Below are 23949 nucleotides of genomic sequence, written 5' to 3'. Positions count from 1 at the left end.
GTGACATGAACAGAAATCAGAGAAAAATAACAGAAAATCCTTCAAATATAAAATGATTTATAATATATTCATTATATTTATATTTGACTACTTTTACTAAATAATGTTAATGTGGTCAAATATTCAGTTTACCGGATTAAAGCAGACTTTTAAAGTAGTGAAATAAGTCCTCACAACACTATTTCAGCTTTCATACACAACATTTCTTCTTTTTGGAGGCAAACTTTTAAAAAAGATTGCATAATGTTCACTGTGCATTCATGCCACATACATAAATTACACATGAAAATGTCTGAAAAGAAATGATCTGTATGTCAGTGGTGCTTTTCAGATTATCAGCTGTGGCATTAAATCCACATGAGCTGTCTGAAGCAGAAGTTCAGGGACTATTCAGCACCAATACACTGCTGCAGATTTCACACTGAAAGTTGACAGAGTAAAATGTCATTTTCAGACAATAAATTCACAGTTTGTTCACTTTTAATGTCTTTAATTTGACTTAAGAAACCCTGATTCAGAGAGTGCCACGTGGAGGCCAAAGTGAGTACAAACAGCAGGTTACAGACTCGAGGCTGATCAGACAGAAAATCTGGGTTAAAGAGGCCATAAACTCAGTGAGCACAGCAGCAGGAAATGCAGACGGCTGCGGAAAAATAATAAGTAAAACAATGATAAGACAAACTTTAACACCCCTACACAGACATAAAAGGTAGTCCAGTCTATTTGCACATTTCCACACATTCAAAAAAAAGAAACATTGAAGTTAAAACAGGACTTTTGTTGATTAAGGAGACAAATTAAAAGAATACAAGAGCACAGAAAGTACACATGACCTCCTTTACAGTAAAACTTAACCGCTCAACAGACAGTTATTTAAGATGTAATTATTGCCTTTCAATACAGTATAGACCCCCTTCAATATTTGACGTCACACAAAAACAAAGCCAGTGGATATTATCCAAGACGACACAGCAGTCAAAGCCGCTCCAAACCCGTGGATAGTCTCACACGCATAAATTAAGAAATAAATACTTTGTGTTAATGTTCAGAGTTAAGGGGGGGAAAAGATGCAAAGGAGGAGAGAGAAGCCAGAAGACACCAAAAACCAACAACATAAATTAAAAGCTTTTACACTATATTCTTGTAGTAGCAAAAGGGTAGCTTCTTGAGGCAACAGAGATGGACAGTATTGCTGTCAGTGAGGCAAGGACTGGAGAATGACACGGAGGAATCTCTCTGGCAGAGTGAAAGTGTTTAGAACAAAAATACAAGTGAGCAAATACTGATTATTACTGCTGACAAACTGCCCATCTGTGTTGCCGCTAAATATTGACTTCCCCTACACTTCAAGAAGGCAGAAACAGCTGAGAGAGCTGGAGAGTTCAAACGTTCATCAACGCAGCTTTTCATACCTGTGTCGCTATTTTCCCCTACGTTAGTTTGCCTTTAAACTACTTGGCCTTGGCTGATTTTGTAACAAAGAAAAGGAGCATATAAATCTTTCATAAAACCACCATCAAGACCACCAACATGTCAAAGAATATTAATCATTTATAGATTCTAAAAGACTAAAGAGAAGACTTCCTTTAACGCCAGAAGTTAACTCCAAAAGTTGCAGCATAGAGAGCCCTTAGCTGATTTCCTCTCAACTAAATGTTAAGTTTGTTTATCATGCAATCACACACACGCACAACATTGTAACAGTCACACAGACTCAACCCAGAACAACATATCCTGAGATGCTATATCTACAGTAGTAAACCGACTCCAGAGCAGAGCTACTTCCTGTCCAACAGAGTCCCTGTTGCCGTCTATCATCTGCCGTCTGCTGTTCTGTGAGATGATGACATGTTGCAGATCAGACAGCCTGAAAGCCATCAGGCACAAACTCCTCTCTGAAGGAGAAAAATAAATCCCAAACATACACAAACATCTCGAGAGATGCACTTTATCTGACCAGAGCTGGCTGGGTGTGTCTCAATCCCTAAATGCTTACAAGTTGTAACTGTGATACAGATCTGTGAGAGCAGAGAAAATAACCGTTACATCTCTGATTTTATTGCTTTATAATAGTATCATGATGATTTGCTTAATTGTTCTTGGTCCAGCTCTCCCTCCCTCTGACGGTCAGACATGATGACAGCAAGATCTGGCTCCTATTGGTGGGTTTGGATGATGTCACCCATGCTCTTATCCCTATTGGAAGACTCAGAAGAGGTATTATTAGTGCTGGTTAATATTTATGTTAAGGCTTGATGTGAATAACAGTTCAGGGGGGTCGATGTAAGTCCGTATCAGGCGTGTGGGGGGAACCATCTGAGTTTGTTAAGGTGAGAAAAAGCAGCTTTTCTTATTTGGTTTCTCTACAGGAGGAAAATATCCTTATTTCTGTTCGTCTTATTTGTTGCCAAAGAGCTGCAGGTCGAGGCGGACCCACACCTCTCCTGTGGGAACCTCGTGCAGCAGAAGACGACGTGTCACAGGTCCCTTATTCTCCAACTCCTTCTTTATGGTGGCCACAGGAACCTCTGTGCGACCCAGAAACACTGAAACAAGAGAAGAAACAAAGATGACATTTTTATCTATTTTTTAGGTGATAAAAGAGCTTGGAATAAAAACCGGAGATGATTTTAAGCAGCCACACATCATTTTTGCAGCTGTACAGAGAAATCAGTGGGAGTTGAATGAAGGTGCAAGGGGCAGAGGGGGCATGAAAAAGGAGAGAAGGCAGGTAACTGACCGTCAGGTGAAAACTGGTCCCTTTCAAAGATGGTGATGCAGAGGACGTCTTGGTAGAGGTCTTTGATGTGAAACTGACAGTTGAAGTTCCACTTGGGGTTCAGGGTGTCGTTGAGGGTCCGAGAGGTGAAGATCTGAGCTCCCATGGTCACCTCACAGTACGGGTTACTCTTCCCTGCAGGAAGACATGGAGACAGGGGGACATAAATATAAGTTCCTGTAATTGAACTGATTAAGGGCCTGTGTCCACTAACAGCGTTTTTTTGGTTTGGCAGCCCCTATTTTCTATACAAAACCCATGCAGTTCAGCGTTTTCAGCGCTCAGCATTCTCAGCGCAAAAACGCCATTGGCTGTTTTTGCTCCCTGCTCTCACATAAACGTCACTTCTCACTCACCAACCAATCAAAATCAAGAATGGGTGGGACTTGCGATGTCGACTTTGTCAACAACAATGGCGAAGGAGAAGCTAATCATTTCATCATTTTTTTGAGGGTACAATTTCTAGAGCTGCTGCTAATGCCAGGACATGATTCTTTTCCATTTGTTTACGTTTTCTTTATTAAATTTCCTCGAATAAAAGCAAATATTAAGAATACAGAGCGATTTGAAACAGACTTATGGTCCAGACACACTGCACACAACCAATTTGCCTACACTTGCTTCTGCCCAGCCTCGTTTGTCACTTATTGGGGTGAATTGAGGAGTCTTTTCAATCAGACCAACACCCCACAAGGTTTGGCGCCGCTTGCCTGATGGGAGCTGCCAGTGCAAAAAAATTGCTGTTAGTGGACACAGGCCCTAACAAAGGACAGTAGAGCAACATAATGTAATTATCTTGGCTTCATTAGGTGTCCATGCAGCAGTGCATGTGGCCTGCACCAGGGATCAAAAGCTGCATTATTACACTACATTAAAGTAAAGTTCATTGTGTGTTCTCGGTCCACTGAACATCCGAGTGTATCCCTGCTCACCATTAGGTTTGGCCGCCTTGAGCTCAGTGGCCTCCAAGATGGTCACGAGGAGTCTTCCGATCCCACTCGCCTTCACAGACCGAGCTGCAAACGCACACAGATGGATCAATACACAGATCACTGCACTAGCTACCATCAGTCTAAGTGTGCGACATGAAGACAAACCTTGATATGCCTTTTCCCTTTTTTTCTTTTCCGTCTCGATGAATTCTTCAGACGCGGCTTTGATCTTCTGAACCCACGCTGTCCTGAAACACACAGACACATCGATCATTCAGGCCACCAAACACACCTCATCTGTCTGTGTATATGTCTGTGTGTCTGTGTGTGATACTACCTTTCATTGATGTTGTCGGTCCTGAGTATGTAGACTCTATCGATGTGTGAGATGTGGAAGACGGGCTCATCGCTGGAGGGATCCGGCAGCTTTACAAGGACTTCATTTAGCAGCACCGGCTGCAGGGAAAATAAATCATACATGGTCAAACACAATATCAAAGCTAAGTAAAGAGATTTCATGCTAATTTTGTCTTGCTGCCTCGGAAGAAGACTTTCAAACTTACAGGCTTGTACATCTTGAGCTGTGCGTTGTTCTTGTTGCTGAACAGTTTATCAGGCCCAGATGAGGTGAACTGTTTAGCCGCATGAGTCAGAAGCAGGAGGTCGTTGAAGAGGAAAGCCCAGAGCTCCTTGTTACTCTTTACCTTAAACATCTGAAAAGAAGCGATTCACAAGGATTACAAAAATTTACTTTACCTTATAAACCTTTTCATCTCTGCTTTGAATGACATTTTTTGTGAGTATAACAATATATTTCATCACTGCCTGAGCTTCTCCTGAGGTAAACCGCTGATCTCCACAGTGGAGGTTTCACTCTGTGGTCTGAGGCTTGTAACGTCACCACGACATCGCCGGATCTGACCCGCTAATGTTTTCACATTTCACCTCCCCGTGCTCTCCAGTGTGTCTGGTTTTTAGATCTTAGTCCTTAGATTTTTAAATATTTATAGAGTGAAATGAAACATTTTCTTTTTCCCAGAATATGAAGACCCAGCAGATCAGTTCACTGACTCGGACACGCTGCAGTTTTACTTACTTTCCCGCTGTGGAGCAGCTTCCTGGGGCCCAGACAGTTTGTGAGAGAGTTAAACACCATGTTCTGTTGAAAGAGGGGAACGTTAGGAGCATCTTTTTTAGCATTAGGTAAAACTCGTCTTACTAACCCTAAAGATAATCAAGCTAAAATATTAGCGAGCTCATTACCTCTGCAGCACCGTCACACTGTACATGGCTCTGAATCCATTCCAGCCTGTCAGAATTCTCCTTCTCTCTCACGCCCTCGTTCACCTGATCAACACAACGATTCAGTACACAAACAGCATTCACATCTAAATATTTTTTTCTACACATAATCGAGAAAACATTACTCATAGTAAGTAAGGCTCATAAATGAAAGAATCAGTGAAGAAACAGACCTGTTGACAGAGTTCTTCTGCCCTCTCCAGAGCCTCTTTCAGAGGACCTCTGTCAGCATGGCCCTCTGCTGTGGACTCCAGGATCTAAACACACACACACAAGTATATTCACCGACTAGTTAATTACAACCACAAATGTAAGACATTCTTTTTCCTCAGTTACACACACTAAGGTCACTATTAAAACCGCATAATGAGGAGTTCAAACACAGACACATAGTAAACATGACAACCCACGTTTTTGATGTGCAGTGGGTAGCGTGTGATCCTCTGCATGGGCTTCAGCAGGAAGCTGGACAGCGGCATGCCTTTACACCTGTAGTCTGTGGCAATTTTCTGATGGGAATAAAAAGACAATAAACACATTAATAAACTTTTTTATACCTTCACATATGTGACCACAGAGGATGTGGTTTCTTTAACACTTCATGAGAAAGATTTTGAGTCAATTTAAACACAACAAGTCACACCTAATACCTACACTGAACAAAAATATAAACGCAACACTTTTGTTTTTGCTCCCATTTTTCATGAGCTGAACTCAAAGATCTAAGACTTTTTCTATGTACACAAAAGGCCTATTTCTCTCAAATATTGTTCACAAATTTGTCTAAATCAGTGTTAGTGAGCACTTCTCCTTTGCCGAGATAATCCATCCACCTCACAGGTGTGGCATATCAAGATGCTGATTAGATAGCATGATTATTGCAGGTGGCAGGTGTGCCTTAGGCTGGCCACAATAAAAGGCCACTCTAAAATGTGCAGTTTTACTATAATGGGGGGGTCTGGGGGGGTCAGAAAAGAAAGTTTTTCAGGTTGTTGATTGTGGCCTGTGGGATGTTGGTCCACTCCTCTTCAATGGCTGTGCGAAGCTGCTTGATATTGGAAGGAACTGGAACACGCTGTCGTATACGCCGATCCAGAGCATCCCAAACATGCTCAATGGGTGACATGCCCGGTGAGTATGCTGGCCATGCAAGAACTGGAATGTTTTCAGCTTCCAGGAATTGTGTACAGATCCTTGCAACATGGGGCTGTGCATTATCATGCTGCAACATGAGGTGATGGTCGTGGATGAATGACACAACAATGGGCCTCAGGATCTCGTCTCGGTATCTCTGTGCATTTAAAATGCCATCAATAAAATGCACCTGTGTTCGTTGTCCATAACATATGCCTGCCCATACCATAACCCCACCGCCACCATGGGCCACTCGATTCACAACGTTGACATCAGCAAACCGCTCACCCACACGATGGCATACACGCTGTCTGCCATCTGCCCTGTACAGTGAAAACCGGGATTCATCCATGAAGAGAACACCTCTCCAAAATGCCAGACTCCATCGAAGGCGCCTTTTATTGGCAGAGCGTAGTGGGCGGGACGGAGTGTAGACCTGGATGAGGGTGTTAAGGTAGGCAGGAGACGTTTTTGTTGCCGTTTTGTAAGCGAGCAACAGGGTAGGCAGATTTTTTTAACACCCTTGTGTGATCATCATCAAAATTGTAGGCCTTTGCTCAATGAATACAATTCAACACTAATAGAACAAATAAAGACACTAAATATGGCCACTTAGCCAGCAGATGTCCTGATACAACCTTTGTTTTACTGCAGCTTTGAAGTTAAGCTGAGTTCATAAAACTTCAACATAGTTCACTGAACTTTATATCTTTAAAATGTTTCATTTTAACTTCACACATTGTGTAGGTGCATGGATACATTCCTGTAACTAAGGAGCAGAGACCATACTGCAGCAGGAACAGCAGTTTATGCGGCAGATTGACCAGGAGACCTGTAGCGCCACCCAGTGGCCACATGTTATAAAAGTTGTTGGCCACGATGAATAGGGTCAGATATGTGTTCCTTGTTTTATTTACAAGCTACAGGAATACAGGTTGTGCTATAATTTATTTGAAAATATATTTGACAAAAATAGGGCATATTGGTGTCAGAATAAACACTTTTGTAGATGTTTTAAAACGTTTGTTTTTAATCCGGACTATAATCCTGGGGTATGATTATGTACGGCCGTTTATTATTCAGTATTTTTGGTTGAAGAAGAAGTTTGTGTATGTCCTGTTTTCTGTTCAAACAGCTGAACACAAAATCAGGTGTGCATCTGATGTTAAAATGACCTGTTACGATAGAATTCATCAAATTAAGATAAAAAATAACAAAGTGGTATCCATAGCAACAGCCACATGACAGAATGGAACAGAATCAGAATGTAGATCAGAGAACATGTAGATCACAGCTCAAAGGACAGAATCCATGATGTCATGATACAGAGACTATAAAGGCTCAGAGTTTTGGTTCAGAGTTCACTGAGACATTGGAAGAACCACACCGTCAAAGTACACACAAGTCAAGCAAAAGACACCAAACACCAAAACACCTAAAATGGAGACCAACTACTTAGAAGTAGAACCTTCATTCAACTTCTACCTCAGCTCCCTCGAAGCTCTAGCGAGGAGCGAGCTAAAGGACAACGAGGCCAGGGTCACTGAGAGCAAAACCCAGGGTAGAGTCCTCTTAGAGATCGAAGAGGACACCCTGGCCAATCTCCTCGATCAGCTCCAAGAGAAGCAGGAGAACAAGCAGTGGATCTGTGAGAGAGAGGAGCTGCAAAGAGAGATATCGAGCCTGAAAGGCCAGCTGCAGGTTCAGCCCAAACGCTCTGCTCAGAGGGAAGAGCAACCTCTCCTATCTGAGCTACAGAAGGTCAGGGCCAGGCTGAGGAAAACCAGCATAGATCTGGAGATGGAGTTTTATAAAAACCAAGACCTCCAAGGGCAGCTGGAGAAGGTGCTCTCTGCTCCTAAGGAAGAGGACAGGCTCAAATCGGAGCTGAAGAAGGTCAGGGCGAGCCTCAGGAAAGCCACCATTGATCTGGAGACGGGGCACTATGAGAAACAAGACCTCCAGGTGCAGCTGAAGAAGGTGCTCTCTGCTCCGAGAGAAGACGACAGGCTCAAATCGGAGCTGAAGAAGGTCAGGGCGAGCCTCAGGAAAGCCACCATTGATCTGGAGATGGACTACTATGAGAAAGAAGACCTCAAAGTGCAGCTAGAGAAAATGAAGAAAGAGAGTGAGGCCCTTCAGAAGGAGATGGAGATAATGAAGGAAACAGCAGGGGTGGAGGCTCGCTCAAAGGAAGAAAAACTGAAGAGTGATCTTCACTTTGAGCGGGCTGAAGCTCAGAAGCTGAAGAAGGAACTGAGCGAGATGGAGGAAGCACTCCTACAACTAAGAGGGAATGCTAAAAAGGCTGTGGAGAAATCCCAGCTTTCCCATCAAGTTCAGCAGATGAAATACAGGGCATATGTGAAGAACCTATCTGCACTCAAAGAGGCAAAGGATCTGCTGGAGACTCAGCAGCAGCAGGAGAGAAGCCACCACCAGGAGGAGATGGACAAAACAAGAGCCTCCTGTCTCACTAAAATAACTTATCAGAGACATAAAAACAAAAAGCTCACCTCTGCTCTGAAGGCGGCTGAGAAAGGGCTGAAGAAACAAGTCATCAAGTGGAATAAGGAAAAGTCAGCCCTCCTTAAGACCACAGAAAGCCTCAGGAGATGTCTGCAGAAGAAGGAGAAGCAGTGGGAGGAGAAGGACAGCTCCATGAGGTCCCAGCAGACAGACCTTCAGAGACAGAACTCCTCACCTGCCTCAATGTCATAGAGAGCGTTGGCTAGTGCTGACGTGCTCAAAATAATAATAAGCATAAAATTAAAAAATTAAATAAAAAAAATTAAATAAACAAACACAAATTTATCTTATGTTGTTCATCTGTTGTTGAGAATGTAAAGTTGTGTTAAAGTCACATGTAAATTGAATCCCTCACCAGCGTCTCTCAGGTGCATTATAAAGTGATGAACTTACCTGAGCTCCTTGTTTAGAACGTGTTACCTTTTCAACCTGTTTACACTATTAGACCTTCTTAAGTAAATAAACCACTGTCTCTAAATTCATTGTTATGCTCACCGTGTCCTCATGCTTTTTTGTAAGTTCCTTTAAAAATAACTTGATTAAACTTTGACCTTTGACCCAGGGTGTCAGTATAACACAGATGCAATACTGGTTTAACCTGACCCAGGACCTGTGGGCTGTTTAGACCCTGATATTCTGTAAGAGTAACTGCACACTTAAACATGTTTTTGAGCTGTAATCTAAATTATATTGCTGTACTGTGATGAAACATCAATGCTGGTGTTAATATTGACAGTTCTTACCAAATTTATAAAAACGGCATTTCATTGTTTTCATGATTCATGTTCATTGGTTGGAAATGGCTCAAACAAGCCGTCTATGGTTTTAAATCAGCCCTGGTGTCAGGGTTGGGGGAGTGGGACACAATTGCGGACTGGGAAGGGGTTCTAAAAGCTATCCCGAAGGAATAGCCACTGAAAATCGCAAGCGATTGAAAGGGAGTGGAAAAGGACAAATAATATTGAGCAAAAAGCAGGCTCCTTTAACCAAAATCAAAGTCAGGGTATGGCAAACTAAACCATCACTGCCAAGCAGCTGAACCAAAAGTAAACTCTCAGGGAGACCCTGGAAAAAACTTAGTGAAACAAAAATGGGCCAAGGGATTTGAAGGGAGAACAGAAAAGGCTTTTGAGATAATGAGCCCAACAAAGTTAGCTGTTTTGATTTCTACAAGCACACTGAAAACACAGGAAGACACAGAGAGATGCTCTCACTATCTCTGGAGGTGAGACAATGAGTCAGCACTGGGTGCTGGACTCAAAGGGTATATATAAGCTCCCACCACCTGCTCTCAATCAAGAGCAATCAGGCACACACACACACACACACACACACACACACACACACACACACACACACACACACACACACACACACCTGACTCTGCTCTTTAATGATCCCTCTGCCAAGCTAAATGACTGGCCAAAGTGAGTGCCCCTCACAGGGCCCCCCACCTAAGGAACGGCACCTGACATTCCAGCAGAACCGCTGGGACCGCAACGCTGGAATTACCGGATTAGCTCTGGGTCCAAAATGTCCCTAGCTGGGACCCAACCCCGCTCCTCTGGGCCATATTCCTCCCAGTCAATAAGATACTGCACCCCACGTCCTACACGACGACTTTTTAAGATGCGTCGAACCGTGTAGGCTGGGGGGCCCCCAACTAGCCTGGGAGGAGGCAGAGGCCTCTCTACTGGGGCCAGCGGGCTGGTGCAGACTGGTTTCAGTCGGGACACATGGAACGTGGGGTGGCTCCTCATGGACCTGGGGGGCAGCAGACGAACTGTGACAGGGTTAATTCTCTGAATGATCTTGGAAGGACCAATAAAGCGAGGCGCTAACTTTCGGGACTCCACCCGGAGGGGGAGGTCCCTAGTCGAGAGCCATACCCTCTGACCAATACGATAAGGGGGCACTGGGCGCCGACGCTGATCAGCATATCGTTTCTGCTGAGCTACGGAGCGCTGCAGTGACCCCCTTACCCGCCTCCACGTAGTGCAACACCGCTGTATGAAGTGGGCAGCTGAAGGCACTGCGACATCTCTTTCCTGTTCTGGGAACAGCGGTGGCTGATACCCATACTGGCATTCAAAAGGAGACAGACCAGTAGATGCATTCAAAAGAGTGTTGTATGCATACTCTGTCCAAGGAAGCTGGTCGCTCCATGTGGTTGGGTTTGAGGAAACTAGACAACAGAGTGTTCTCTCCAATGTCATGACAGTTTGTGCAGACATTCTTTGGTTATGCAAACCAATTGTTGCAGGAGCTGTCTGGGTGGCTGGTCTCAGACAATCTTGGAGGTGAAGGGACACTGGTGGACATTCCTGCAGTCAGCATGCCAATTGCACGCTCCCTCAAAACTTGCGACATCTGTGGCTGTGGTGTGATAAAACTGCACATTTTAGAGTGGCCTTTTATTGTGGCCAGCCTAAGGCACACCTGTGCAATAATCATGCTGTCTAATCAGCATCTTGATATGCCACACCTGTGAGGTGGTTGGATTTTCTCGGCAAAGGAGAAGTGCTCACTAACACAGATTTAGACAAATTTGTGAACAATATTTGAGAGAAATAGGCCTTTTGTGTACGTAGAAAAAGTCTTAGAGCAAAAACAAAAGTGTTGCGTTTATATTTTTGTTCAGTGTATCTACCTCTTCCTGTCCATCACCACATCCTCGCTCTTCTTCTGTCCCCTCTGTGTTTTCTACCTACTTAATGTCCTCCCTCCCTCATTCCTCCCTCTCTCCTCTCCTTCCTACCTTGAGGAAGTTCTTAAAGTCGGGCTCGTTGTCGATGCGAGTCTGCAGCAGTGTGGCCCCGTTGATCTGACAGGAACAGAAGCGGATGTACGGCTGCATGTGGGACAGCTCCGCCGCCAGGATGTCTCCCACCATCTGCACGGGCATGTTCTCCCCTCCCACCTTCTTACGCACACGCAGCGCCCTGCACCACACAAATGTACGTTAAAGGACAGAATACACGCAGACACGATATTATGTCATTTACTCTACATATGTGGTATTTACTTGAGGAGTTTGGTGTTGCAGGTCAGCAGCTCTTTCCAGTTGACAAAGATCATGGACATCTCTGAGTCCTTCACCCGGCCCGACTCTGACATGGGCTTATGGAACACCTACACACACACACACACACACACACACACACACACACACACACACACACACACACACACACACACACACACACACACACACACACACACACACACACACACACACACACACACACACACACACACACACACACACACACACACACACACAGTGACAAACATATAAGACTGTAAGAAAAATTACAGATCTACTAATACTGGAGTTACACAGCAGGACGTGTATCCATTACCTCCAGCACTATCTGTAAGTCCTCCACATATCTCTCCTCAGTCTGTAACAGCTCGTGGATGTAACCCTGCCTCTTCTTCTCCTGCGGGCTCATAGAATCCAGGCTGTTCAGGTCCGCACACCCTGCAGGACAGGAGGAACACACAAGTTGTAATGCACATAAAAACCAGGCATCTACTGCCTCCTGCTGAATGTTTGGACAATAACAAGCATGGTGCACATTACTGAAGCTTTCAGGAAGGAGGGATGAAAAAAGAAGAAGTGGGATGTAAAGGTAACAAATAAAGACTTTAGTCTGTATAAAGACACACACACACTTACCTGATGCAGGATGTCCATTGGCCAGTATTGAACCATCACAATGGGCTGACTGTTGCTCCCTCACTGACCTCTCTCTTTCCTCTAACTCATCGTCTGTCTCGTCCCAAAGTCTGAGAAAGTGGAATCTGCTCTGTAAAGTCATCGCTATACTTTTCTAAGTAGTTTGTCGTTTGTCCTCTTTAGTCTGATCGCACTCCGTCTCTGCTGCCTTGTTTGTCTCTTTCTCCTTCTGTGTCGTTATCTTCTCCTTGCTGGTATGAGACTTAAACTTCTCCTGGACTAAATCTGTTTGTACCAAAACAGGAAGGAAGATTCTTTGCTTTTTTTCACTTCTGATCCTCTGACGTATGTCGAGAGTAGAAAAAAACGTTTTTTTTTTAGGTTTCGATGTCTTCTGCCTCTGCAGTAAGCTCAATAAATTGGGGAAATTCTGAAACTGCTTTACTAGAAACAGTTAAAAAGCTTGTTCACATGTATATCCAGCTTAATCTTGTGTATTGTGTTCACTATATAAACACACACAAACAAACCCTGTAGACACTTTACTTCTTCTCAAACTCGTCTTTATTTTTTACTTCAGAATCAGAAAATATATTAGACACATCTTCAAAAATAGTTACACCTTCTTGCACCAGATGCTCTCTCTCTATATATATACTGTATATATTGTATTGAATCAGTAGTGCAAACAGCCTGTGTTGATGCAGGTCCTTGTCAGTGTTGCTCACCAAACTAACTGCAGCAAATCAAAGGTTTGTGGTGAGCGGAGCCATGTCACCTCTGGATTTAATAAAGCTTTTCTTTTTCCAGAATATGAGGAGTGAACACTTTGAGCGTGTTTCAGTGTCTATCTGAACGAGCACAGAAACCACAGTATCTCTTGTGAAGCTTGCATAGATTTGTTTGTGATGGAAATGTGTCCACTATCCTCACAATCATGGTTATTTTTTCAATGTTTATCACTTTGAGCAAACATGCATTCACTCCCTGCATAAAAAAAAAACATTCAGAGCAGCAGAAAAAACAGCATTCAGTTAAAAATAAGGTGCAGCAGCAGTTTGCAACATTAACCCTGGAGGGCAATGCTTACGTCTGTGGAAGGCTTTGAAACTCTGTGCCATATGGTCACTTCATCTCACGTCAAGGCGACTTCTGTTAGTGATGACAGCTGACCCAAATATGGCTTTTAAATGTAGAGGACACGACTGAACATTTCTGCTTGTACCATTTTGGGTCAAATTGAGTCAAAGAGAAGCTTCTTAACGGCCTAAAATCACTGCAAAATGGTTATAGAGGGCATAAAGTGAAAGCATGTTAGACCTAAACATGTTTCTTACATCAATTTAAAGTGTTTAATGTCTTTGTGCTTTGGTTTAAGCATCTTTTTAAGCTGGGCAGGAACATAGACCGTCCATCTTGCTCAAAAAATCCACGGTCTAGGAGCTAAGTAGATTTCTATAAAGCACAAGCAACTAAGAGAGAGTGACAACCGGCTTCAACCGGCCAAAATACGGCTACGACATCAACGTGTCAGAAACACATTTGGATAATTTGTTCATTTTAGCAATGAAAGGCCAACGAAAGTGATGAATGTAGCGGCATTTCTCCAAAATCATTTTGCAGCGGTTGGTGTAATCCAGTCTACACAAAGACCTAATTTCAACGCATTTTATTTTTCATACAAAATTCATAAACGCAGCGCTTTATGGACTGTGTGATGTTCAACAAGAAGGTTCAGAGACATCGTAAAGGGAGCAGTTTTAAACGTTTCCCACAGAAGAAGAAAAAAGGAAGACTGCGCATGCCCGGGTACTCCGGCTGTGCAGCTCTGACTACGAGGGCAGAACGACCCCTGGATGCTGACGTAGGTCATTAATACCTGATGAAAAGACATATTCTAGAAGACTTTGGTTGCCAACGGTGATGAACACTGGCCTTGAATGCAGGTCTAGTGAGATCGAATCCAACTCCACCCATGTGTGCAATAATTTTTTCGCTGTCTGAGCACCACTAATTGACTGATTTTACTGATCCTGTTATTTGTCATCTGTTTTGAGCCGGCCATGACACGGTGATGCACTGCTCTCTCATACAACCATTTTAGCTGCTATGTGACTTGAAAATTGCCGTTAATATGTGTGATGGATCTTGTGACAGAAGCAGGTTTCCTGGTTAAATGTGGTCTGAACATAAACATTTAATCAACGTCTTCAAATAGTCGGTGAAAAATATTTCCCTTTTGAACCAGTTTTGAACGGCTTTTCAGCGGAAAAATGCTCAGTGGGCATCTAAATAGAGCGTATCTATGAAAGAGACAAGTAGTGGGCTCTGTGTGAGCTGAACTCTCACAATTGGAGAGTAGGAATAGAAGTGTTAGAAGAAGGAAAAAGAGGGCGAGAAGATGTGAAGGTAAAGAGGATGATGTATAAATAAAGGGGGAAAAGAGGGACGAGCCACAGAGAGACCCACTATTGCTCTGCTAGATGTATTTTCTGATAAATTTAGATGGTTAAGCTTCATCAGTTCATGGTCAAAACAACGAGAGAAAACTGCCTAAGGCACCGAGGCTTTCACAGTTGATGGTATCAGTAGTGAGTCATAAGAAAGCTGTTTCCAGTCCTGATTCATTCTCAGGCCACACAGAGCATGTTGCACCGTCACACACAGACACAAACTGTGGCTCAGTGGAAGAAGTTAGTAGAAAGTGAGTCCAGTCACTCCGCCCCTTCAGAGCAGTGTGTAATAGTGGGTCTCTCTGAAGTCAGGAGGAGGAGAGGAAGAACAGGAGGAGGAGGAGGAGGAGGAGTTTCTACCACCCTAGAAGGAGAAAGACACAGAGGCCAGGGGAAGGAAGGAGAAATACAGACCGGGGAGAGAGGGAGGAGAAAACAAGGGAAAGGGGGCAGGAGTCAGTGAGAAGACAGGATATACAGATGGAAAGATGGTGGATGGAAAAATAAGAGCGATGGCTGATGGGGGTTGAAGTTTTAGTTACAGTGAAAAGACATCTACGTGTTAAAAACAGGCACATCTCCCTCCTTTATAAGACGTTAGAGGTGATTACTTACACTGCTGGCTGGGGTCGCAGTCTGCTGTGGTCAGCTTCACGTAGTTAATGGGGAAGAGACCGGTGGTCCCGTTGATCTCTCCTTTCCACCAATCAGGGTTGTTCTTGTCCAAGACGTTGATCAGCTGACCTTTGGAGAAGCTCATCTCGTCCCCGTTGGCGGCCTTGTAGTCATATATGGCAATCACCTGACAGACTGAGGCAGGAGAGGACAGAGGTCATATTACTTTTATTGATACTATCACTTTTGAAATGTACTGTACTTTGTTACCCTTTAACTGATGTGTAGAAGTAGGTGTGTGTGTTACCTGCTTGGGGAGCTGGTGTGGACTTGCCGCTGTTGGATCCCAGTACTTTGACATGAGAGGCAGGAAACCAGCCCTTCTGACGCTTTTTACCACGGGCCTACAATCAGAAATAACAAACATACAGGTAAGTAGGTGTGCCAACAAACAATGAACACCAAACCCATAAAATACCAGAGGGTAGGACCTTTCTTTCCCAGATGACTAGTGACGTTTATTAGAGTAATTGATTAACTAATTTGAGAAGGATTTACTTCCTATTTGTCTTTGTTGTTAATAATAGTAAGAAATGACAGTAAGAAGCTTAAATATGCAGATTTGGCAGCAGAAGCTGAACAGCGAGGATGGAAGGTTATGAGTTTGTCCGGTAGAAGTGGGATGTAGAGGGCTCATAGCACGATCAACTATCTCATTACAGGGAGAAGTGGGAGTGCGTGGACAGAGTCTGTGAAAGGCAGTAAAGGAGATGTCAGACGAACAAGTCAGTGGATTTGGACTAGGAGAAATAATGTCAGTTGGGGGCCAAAACAAATGTAATAGTAATCCTTTATTATATACTGTTCTTTTTCATATATAACGTTGGCACCAGGAATAGTTGCATGTTTACATGAGGATTTGATAGCATGAGGTTCTGATGGGCGGTGAGAGCTAGCAATGGAGGGGGAGTGGTTCTGGGATGCCGGAGCTAAATGTTGAGCCTCCCCGAGGTGTCACACTCTTACTGTTGTTTGTTTAATAAATAAGTTGTTTTGGGCTGATTTTTAACTGTAATGCATCTATTGTAGAATTGTTCATTTTTGTTCAAAATTAAGAGGGGTTGGACATCCGTCTCATTTATTGCAGCCATCTTGGACTAAATTGTGAATATTTTTTTCTTCCTCTGATTACACAGCGGATACTGAAAATATTGATGTATTAAACATCAGTGTTTAACAAAATTTACCATGTGTATGTTTTTTGTATGGTGCTAATCACTGAAGTTAGAGCGCATTTTCTACAAATTTGCCATATTTCATGGTCTAAATTGACACTTGTATACACTGAGTATACTAATGCACCAATGCTTGTCTCAGATGTTTAGGAACATGTATACATGTCAGTTTGGGAGAATTGTTGTGTTGCTAACATGAATATGAATAAAGTTACAAGCAAAACTAGAATAATATTTAAAAAAATGTTTTATGTATTTTGCCAAAAAACTGCAGGATATTTTGTGTAGAACTTTTAACATGAAGTCCATAAGGGTGTTGTCTATACAAAAACACATTAAAAAAGTAGTGCCCAGGTTGTCACTTTCTAGACACTTTTTCTTGGTTGACCTTATGGCCTTTAACTTGACGAAACACCCGTGAAGGTGCCCACTTGATAACCCTGTTGATGTGCTGGCTCTCGCTGCCCATCTAACCACAAGTTTGGGTTGTGGAGGCCAGTAGAAGCCAAGTGGCAGGGTAGGTAGTACTCTGCGCTGCCAATACCTGGAGCTCTTATGAAACGGAACCTGGGTCTGTTGATGTTGGAAATGCTGCTTGGGTTGCGGTGACCACTAATGGTCATGTGGTAAGTATTGGGATGAGGGCACAAGGGGAAGGGTTTCTTCACTGAGCGCTTATCCTTATCATAAGGGCACAAGTATCAATCAAAGAAGTAAATAAAAATAATCACTAAGTAATTGTAGTAATCGGCACGTTAACAGATTATGAAGAATTGCTGGATGCAGGCCTACACAGCTGCTAACAGGAAACACAGAGTGCAGTTGAGCTTCATCACAGACCCTGTGTTAAAACCTCATGTACAGTATTTCCTGACCTGCAGTTCTCCCAGCCACCACCCAGAGGCGTTCTTGCTGAGGATGAGGATGAGCTGCCCGTTTTCCAGATTCAGTTGTTCAGGGCTGGTGGAGGTGTGGGCCCGAAGCACCTGGGCGATCTCTGTGCACACAAGAGACACAAATTAAATCTTCAAATAGTAGAAAGTTTCAAAATCAGGACTGTAATGTCTTTTGGCTTAAGCTTAGAAGTTTCCATGTGATAGTAAGGGAGATAAAAAAGGACAAGATGCTGCTCTTACCTGGCTTCTTCTTTCCAGACAAGCTTGATGTCTGAAACAAAACAATTATAACACCATTATAAACATTTAAAAGTGCTGAATAAATATATAGGGAGTAAAGAAAATGACAGGAGCGCTACACAACTAGTGTTATTCAGTAATGGACTGTTTATTATGTGATGAGGGGTCTTACATCTGTCTCTTTAGGTTTGACGTAGTTGCTGGGGAAGAGGCCTGTGCGGTCGCCTATCGAGCCGTTCCACCACTCTCCCTCTCTCTTGCTCACCAGGATCACATCTCCCTCTCTGAACGTGAGGTCACCCGGCTCCGGAGACTCGTAGGTGTACAACGCCACGTATTCTGGAAAAGAAAAGAATATAAGAACATAAATGAAAGCACCGAGGATAAGGCACTACAGACATGAAACATAAATCAAAATATGAAAAGGTAAATGCAGTTTCTGTCCCTTAAACCACCTGAAAAATGAATCATGAAATATTATCTAATAAGAATATTTTACTGCACCTTCAAGCTGCAGGCTGTCTGCAGAGTCAGAGGCATCCGGAGGGGAGCTCTTCATGCTGCAAACACAGAACGACAACATTAGACACTTATTCATGTACTCCACAAGTCCATCCATCAGTCCCTGCAGCATGGTCTGGGTCTGCACACGGATCTATGAGTTAAAGTTGCAAAGAATACCAGGAGTCATATGATTCAAAGGGCCAGAAACACCTATACTGTCTCATTTTAACACAAAGCAAAAGCTCAAGTGTTCCTGTGGTCTCATTACGTTTGGTCTTCAGCCAAACCTCCTGATCAGAGGTGATGGAACGTGCACTTGATTGACTGGTTATTCAAGAATCTTTCAGGTTCAGTTTCCTCTTCACAACAACATGTGTGATACGATGCCAAAGAGAAGCACACTGTGTATATAACTCTAAGTTGCGGTGTGATGTATAATTGACACAGCAGGTTCCTAATAATAGAGGAGATATGAGGTCATTTCTGCAGCCTAAATACCTCACATACTGGAACAGTGACCACACCTTCAGACTCACTGACACACGCACACTCACACACACACACACACGCACACTCACACACACACACAAGCATGTGACTGATGCATGTTTTCAAAGATTCACACTGAGATCAAAAAACATCCCAACAGCCAACATGTTGGTATGAAAGTGCACAGACATGTGCTTCAGGCTGCGGTGTTGATGTGTGCATGATGTCACACAGTGACAGTGACAGTTACACTGGGACTGTAGCAAACTTGTGAGGGTGTAGTTGATTTTATATGTGCTATGCGTCAAGGGTTTTTTAAATCTGACACTGTGGGCCCCTCTTCAGTCAAAGTCACGCCACATTAATTCATTTTATCCATTTGAATTGTATTTAACCAGGAAAAGCCTCATGTAGATTAAAAATCTATTTAACAAGAGTGTCCTGGCCAAGACAGGCAGCAGCATATTTACAAAGTTTCAGGCATACAACACATTACATCATTAGTCAAAGCATCTACTGTACAACCTGATGCATCTTCCTCCAACGCCTTCAATCTACTTTTAAAAAGATTTAAAGAGATCAGCTCCCAAATCCTCCTGCAGAAAACTCCCCAGAACCCGTGTTCCCCATTTCAAGACACACTTTGGGGACAGACAGCAAATATAAGTCTTGTGGAGGGGTCACAGAGCGAAGATTGTAGCTGCTAGCAATTTTTAGATTAATACGATTGTATAAGTAAGGGGGAAGCAAGTTAAGAATTGGCTTATAAATAAGGACATGACAGTGATTTAGTCTATGGGTGGACAATGCAGGCCAGCCGACCCAAACATACAGGGAGCAATCAATGCTCCATGGTATACAGTCTCCAGGTTAGTGAAGGCATTGAGAAAGTGCATGCATAACTGACGAAAACTTATAATCTTTAAAAACTTAAAGAGCTAAGACAATCTGGGATTTGATCGTTATAGTTTGAAGAGGATTTAACTTCTGGGGCGACAGAGAATACCGTAGGGCTTCCTTTTAGCCTGCCGATATCATGATAGTGGACGTTCAGACAAAGACCTCTTCCGTGTGCTGGTCAATGCTTACTGTCCAACTAGCATCTTCAGGTGCTGGTATGGAGCTGGAGATGTGTGATAAGTCTGGACTGAATTTTGACTCTGAGAAGGTCCTTCTTTAAACAAATTGTCGGTCAAATCAGTGGGACAAACCACAATAAGTACCTCTCAGCTGTTGCAGACACACCTGCATGAGGTTTAAATAACAGTAAAGCTGGGGACATAATTATAGAGAAACACACGGCTTGTTTTACTTTGATATTACGAGTGAGGTCCACAGAAAGGGCTCCAAGAAAATACTGATATGTTCACTAGATAAAGCCACTGTCCCCGAAAGAGTTTAATCAAATAATAATGAGTGCATGAGACTTACTCTGAGCTGTCTTCTTCTCCCAGCAGTGTCACGTACGTCTTAGGGAACCAGCCCCGTTCACCGTTCAGCTCTCCAAGCCACCAGTTCTCCTGCTGCTCCAACACCTGAATGACATCGTCCTTATTGAAGTTCAGGTGGTTGTCCGTCTTTGCTGTCCACGAACACAGCGCCTGGGCCAACACGTTACCCACCACCTGCTGTTAGAGACAGAGAGAGAGACAGTACAGTGAGCATTTGTCTATGTCCACTGTGGTGTTGCTGTAAAAGGAGCTGCTTCATGAAAGGTCTTCCGCTGCTCACCTGTCCTTGTGTCTCAGTGGGTGCAGGGTTGGGAGAGTGCGTCGGTGTGAATGCAGACTTTGTCCCTGCTACCTTTGCAGCCTCAAGAGCGTTGGACAGCTGTGACTGGAGCTGCATTTTAGGAGCCGCAGCGGCAACAGCAGAAGAAGCAGCAGCGGTATTATTAGCCGCACCTGATGGGGCCACTCTCTCTACGTAGCTCTCAGGGAACCAGCCCATCTTCCCCTGTCTGCTGCCATACAGCCAACCCTCCTCCCGCTCGGTCGTCTCGTCGACCTGAGAGGAGGAGACGAGAGGAACAAAAGGAAAAGAGTGAGAAAGACGAGGAGAATAAAGCCAAAGGAAAAGTTAAATTTTTTTGTCAAGCTGTATTGAGACACGATCATCAATCTTACCTCGATGACTTCGTCGGCGTTGAAGGTGAGCTCTTCGTTGTTTCGTGCAGTGAATGGGTAGAGTGCTTTGAAGGAGGTGAGAGCTGCTGACTTCCTGTGATGAGTTGCTCTGGGTTGTCCCCCTAACGGAGCACACCAGGGATCATAATGTGAAGGTTAAGATACACACTAAAGTACAGACAGGTGTGTGTGTGTGTGTGTGTGTGTGTGTGTGTGTGTGTGTGTGTGTGTGTGTGTGTGTGTGTGTGTGTGTGTGTGTTACCTTTCCTCTCCTCCAGCCCTCTCAGCAGAGACGTCAGTTTCTCCTGAATATCGATCTTCCCGACTCCACCCGGCTGCTGCTGACGAGGTGCCTCCTCCCTCCTCTTTCTGTCCTCCTCTGCTTTCCTCTTCTCCTCTTCATCCTCCTTTCTCTTCCTCTCCTCATCTGCCCTCTTCCTTTCCTCCTCGCGCTTCCTCCTCTCCTCCTCCTGCTGCTGCTGCTGAAGCCTCCTCCTGTCTTCTTCCCTCTTCTTCCTATCCTCCTCCTCTCTCCTCTTTCTCTCCTCCTCTTCTCGCTTTCTCCTCTCCTCTCCATCCCGGATGGCGGCCTCAGCTGCCCTGTGTCTCCTCCTGTCCTCCTCCTCCCTCTCTCTTCTGCGCTCCTCCTCTCTCCGCTCCTCCTCCAACCTCTTCCTTTCTTCTTCCCTCTTGCGTCGCTCCTCCTCTTCTTTCCGTCTCTTCTCCTCTTTCTTCCTCTCTTCCTCCAGCTTTCTCCTCTCTTCCTCTAGCAGCCTCCTCTCCTCCTCCAGCTTTCTCCTCTCCTCCTCCTGCCTCTGTCTCTCTGCTTGCCTCCGTCGCTCCTCCTCTTCTCTTTTCTTCCTCTCCTCCAGCTCCCTTCTTCTCTTCTCTGCCTCCTCCTTTGCTCTGAGCTCTCGTTCAGCCTGCTCCTTGGCGGCCTGGATGAGAGCCTGTTTCTCCCTCTCCTCCTCCTCCCTCTGTTTGGCCTCTCTCTCCTCCTGAAGCCTCCTCAGACGCTCCTCTTCATCCCTTTTTAACTTCTCCTGCCACTGGCGCTCTTTTTCTATCTTAACACGCCTTTGAGTGAGAGGCAAACATTGATGTTATTTTAAAGTTTGTTTTCTTTCATGAATTAAAATTTTAGAAATTGAAAAAACTAATTTTGCTTTGAAATCTAAAATAAACTAGTGTGAAAGAAAAATACCTCTGAGCCTCCTCCTCCTCCCTCCGCTTCCTCTCCTCCTCCTGTCGTTTCCTCTCCTCTTCCTTCTTCCTTTTATCCTCTTCTTGCTCCTTCCTTTGAATCAGCTCACGTCTTTTGTCCTCTTTGATGCTCCGTAGTTTCTCCAGCGCCGCCTGCTGTTGTCTCTGGCTCTCTCTAAGTTCCTGATGCACACAATTAAAACAAATGTTCACTAGAGAATGATATGACACTGAATTGAGAAAATGAGCTGCCTTGATGGGCTGATAAAGGACCGTGCAGACACACATTAGCATTATTAGGTGCTTAAGCATTGAGCAATTTATAGCAGGGGCTGAGAGGCAGGAGAGACAGACAGAGGAAAGAAAAAAGAGCAATAATCTTAAGAATCTTGAACAGCACAGACACACGATAGAGAAATGTGAGAGGAGTAATTAACAATAGACGAAAAGAGATTAAAAGACGAAACAACAAAGAGACCTAAAGCGAAAACCTTTAGTAGGTAGAAGAGGTTACGGAGGCAGGCCAGCAGACAGAAGACAGCCTGAAGCATAGAGTCCTCAGCACCCACATACTGTAAAGTCTGGGGACAAGGGGTAAGAGATGGATGAGAGGGAAAAGAGAGAGGGGGGAGGAATAAAGAAGGAAAGGTGTAGATTATGGGGACACATAGGAACGATCATTTCCAAATGAGAGGAAGAGAAGAGAACAGGGGGAGAAGAGGTTAAAGGCAACAAAAGGATGAAAGGAATGATTGAAGGAGGAGGAGAGAAAAAAGGTGTTAGGGGCCAAGCGGCCGCAGTAAGTATGTTATGTTTGGGGAAAAGGTTTTTCACATTCCAAACAATTGTTAAATAAAAAACAAGATTTGTTTCCGCTCATTATTATTAAATCAAAAGACACAAAGCCACACGTGTGTTCTGTTACACGTACTATAAAAACAAGATATAAAGCTGTGATTAGTTTGGTTGCTTACTGGCACATTATCAAACAGAGCCATCGTTCATGTTAACTGTTACCTGCCTGCTGTGGCATGTCACAGTGTCGGCCAAGAGAAAGGTTGAGATATCTGCTCAACTTGATCAAACCTTAACTAGACCCAGCAAATGATTAAAAACATCATGCACAGTCCAGCAGAGTTGTCAGAGAGGCTGTGTGGATGTTGCTCCAGTGTTCTGTATTTAAACAGTGGCAGTGCTACTAAAGGCCACATGCATCAATCAGGCAAAGCTCAAGCAGAGAACGGACACGAATGGAAGTACGAGTTTCCTTTTTGTGAAACCGAATCATGTCAGCAAAACAAGAAAAACTAGTCGCTACAATTAAAGACAAAGTTGTTTAAAGGAAACCTGTGCACATGTACCTTCATAATACTGGATAAGGCTCAGGCTCAACTTTATGTGAAGTGCTGTTTAACTGCTGTCATGTTCATGTTATTTATGTATTTAATTCTTACCTGCATGTCTTTGTTGTACTTGTCCATCTCGGCCAGTTTGGCAGCAGTTTCTTTCTCCAGAGCTTCAAGCTGTTGTCTCAGTTTCACACACGACCCTTTCTTCTCTGTAACACCGCCCTTTAGTGTGGACATGGTCGCCACTACAGACACATCGAACACAAGCTAGGATCATTCCCGGGAAAACATGTTGCTATGAAAAATTAGTAATAAATTTCACGTATTCCTGAAATGTGAAATTCATCCATCAACACTGACCAGGCATGTTATTCACAGACATGTTTCTCAGTTTCTCTGTCAGCCTCTTCTGCTCCGGAGTCAGCTGGGACAACTTCTTCTGGAACTCCTGAAGAGGGGGAAGGCATCAAAAGCAACAAGA

At 43.8% G+C, this 23949-nt stretch overlaps 1 protein-coding gene across 1 annotated transcript in view; it reads right to left on the bottom strand.

Annotated features, from left to right (window-relative positions):
- Positions 1-483: 483 nt before the first annotated feature.
- Positions 484-23949, bottom strand: part of itsn2b (intersectin 2b) — a 38000-nt gene continuing 14534 nt past the window's right edge. Inside the window, exons 15-40 of the mRNA XM_069663317.1 lie at positions 23829-23916; positions 23574-23713; positions 22121-22302; positions 21179-21993; positions 20917-21038; positions 20522-20797; positions 20222-20418; positions 18302-18357; positions 17970-18136; positions 17798-17828; positions 17537-17658; positions 15734-15830; positions 15427-15621; positions 12039-12160; positions 11702-11808; positions 11435-11618; positions 5424-5522; positions 5187-5270; positions 4975-5058; positions 4808-4870; positions 4275-4424; positions 4049-4167; positions 3877-3959; positions 3712-3795; positions 2741-2914; positions 484-2546 (exon numbers count right to left, since the gene is read on the bottom strand). Of these exons, the coding sequence (XP_069519418.1) occupies positions 2398-2546; positions 2741-2914; positions 3712-3795; positions 3877-3959; positions 4049-4167; positions 4275-4424; positions 4808-4870; positions 4975-5058; positions 5187-5270; positions 5424-5522; positions 11435-11618; positions 11702-11808; positions 12039-12160; positions 15427-15621; positions 15734-15830; positions 17537-17658; positions 17798-17828; positions 17970-18136; positions 18302-18357; positions 20222-20418; positions 20522-20797; positions 20917-21038; positions 21179-21993; positions 22121-22302; positions 23574-23713; positions 23829-23916 (3990 nt within the window). The 3' untranslated portion in view covers positions 484-2397. The remainder of the gene's footprint in view (positions 2547-2740; positions 2915-3711; positions 3796-3876; positions 3960-4048; positions 4168-4274; positions 4425-4807; positions 4871-4974; positions 5059-5186; positions 5271-5423; positions 5523-11434; positions 11619-11701; positions 11809-12038; positions 12161-15426; positions 15622-15733; positions 15831-17536; positions 17659-17797; positions 17829-17969; positions 18137-18301; positions 18358-20221; positions 20419-20521; positions 20798-20916; positions 21039-21178; positions 21994-22120; positions 22303-23573; positions 23714-23828; positions 23917-23949) is intronic.

Source organism: Semicossyphus pulcher, unplaced genomic scaffold (genome assembly GCF_022749685.1).
Source record: "Semicossyphus pulcher isolate SPU_LCO1_2020_fin unplaced genomic scaffold, fSemPul1.0.p SCAF_1, whole genome shotgun sequence".
NCBI lineage: Eukaryota > Metazoa > Chordata > Actinopteri > Labriformes > Labridae > Semicossyphus > Semicossyphus pulcher.
Note: the sequence above shows the minus strand (reverse complement) of the source record. Positions and strands in the feature narration are given on the sequence as shown.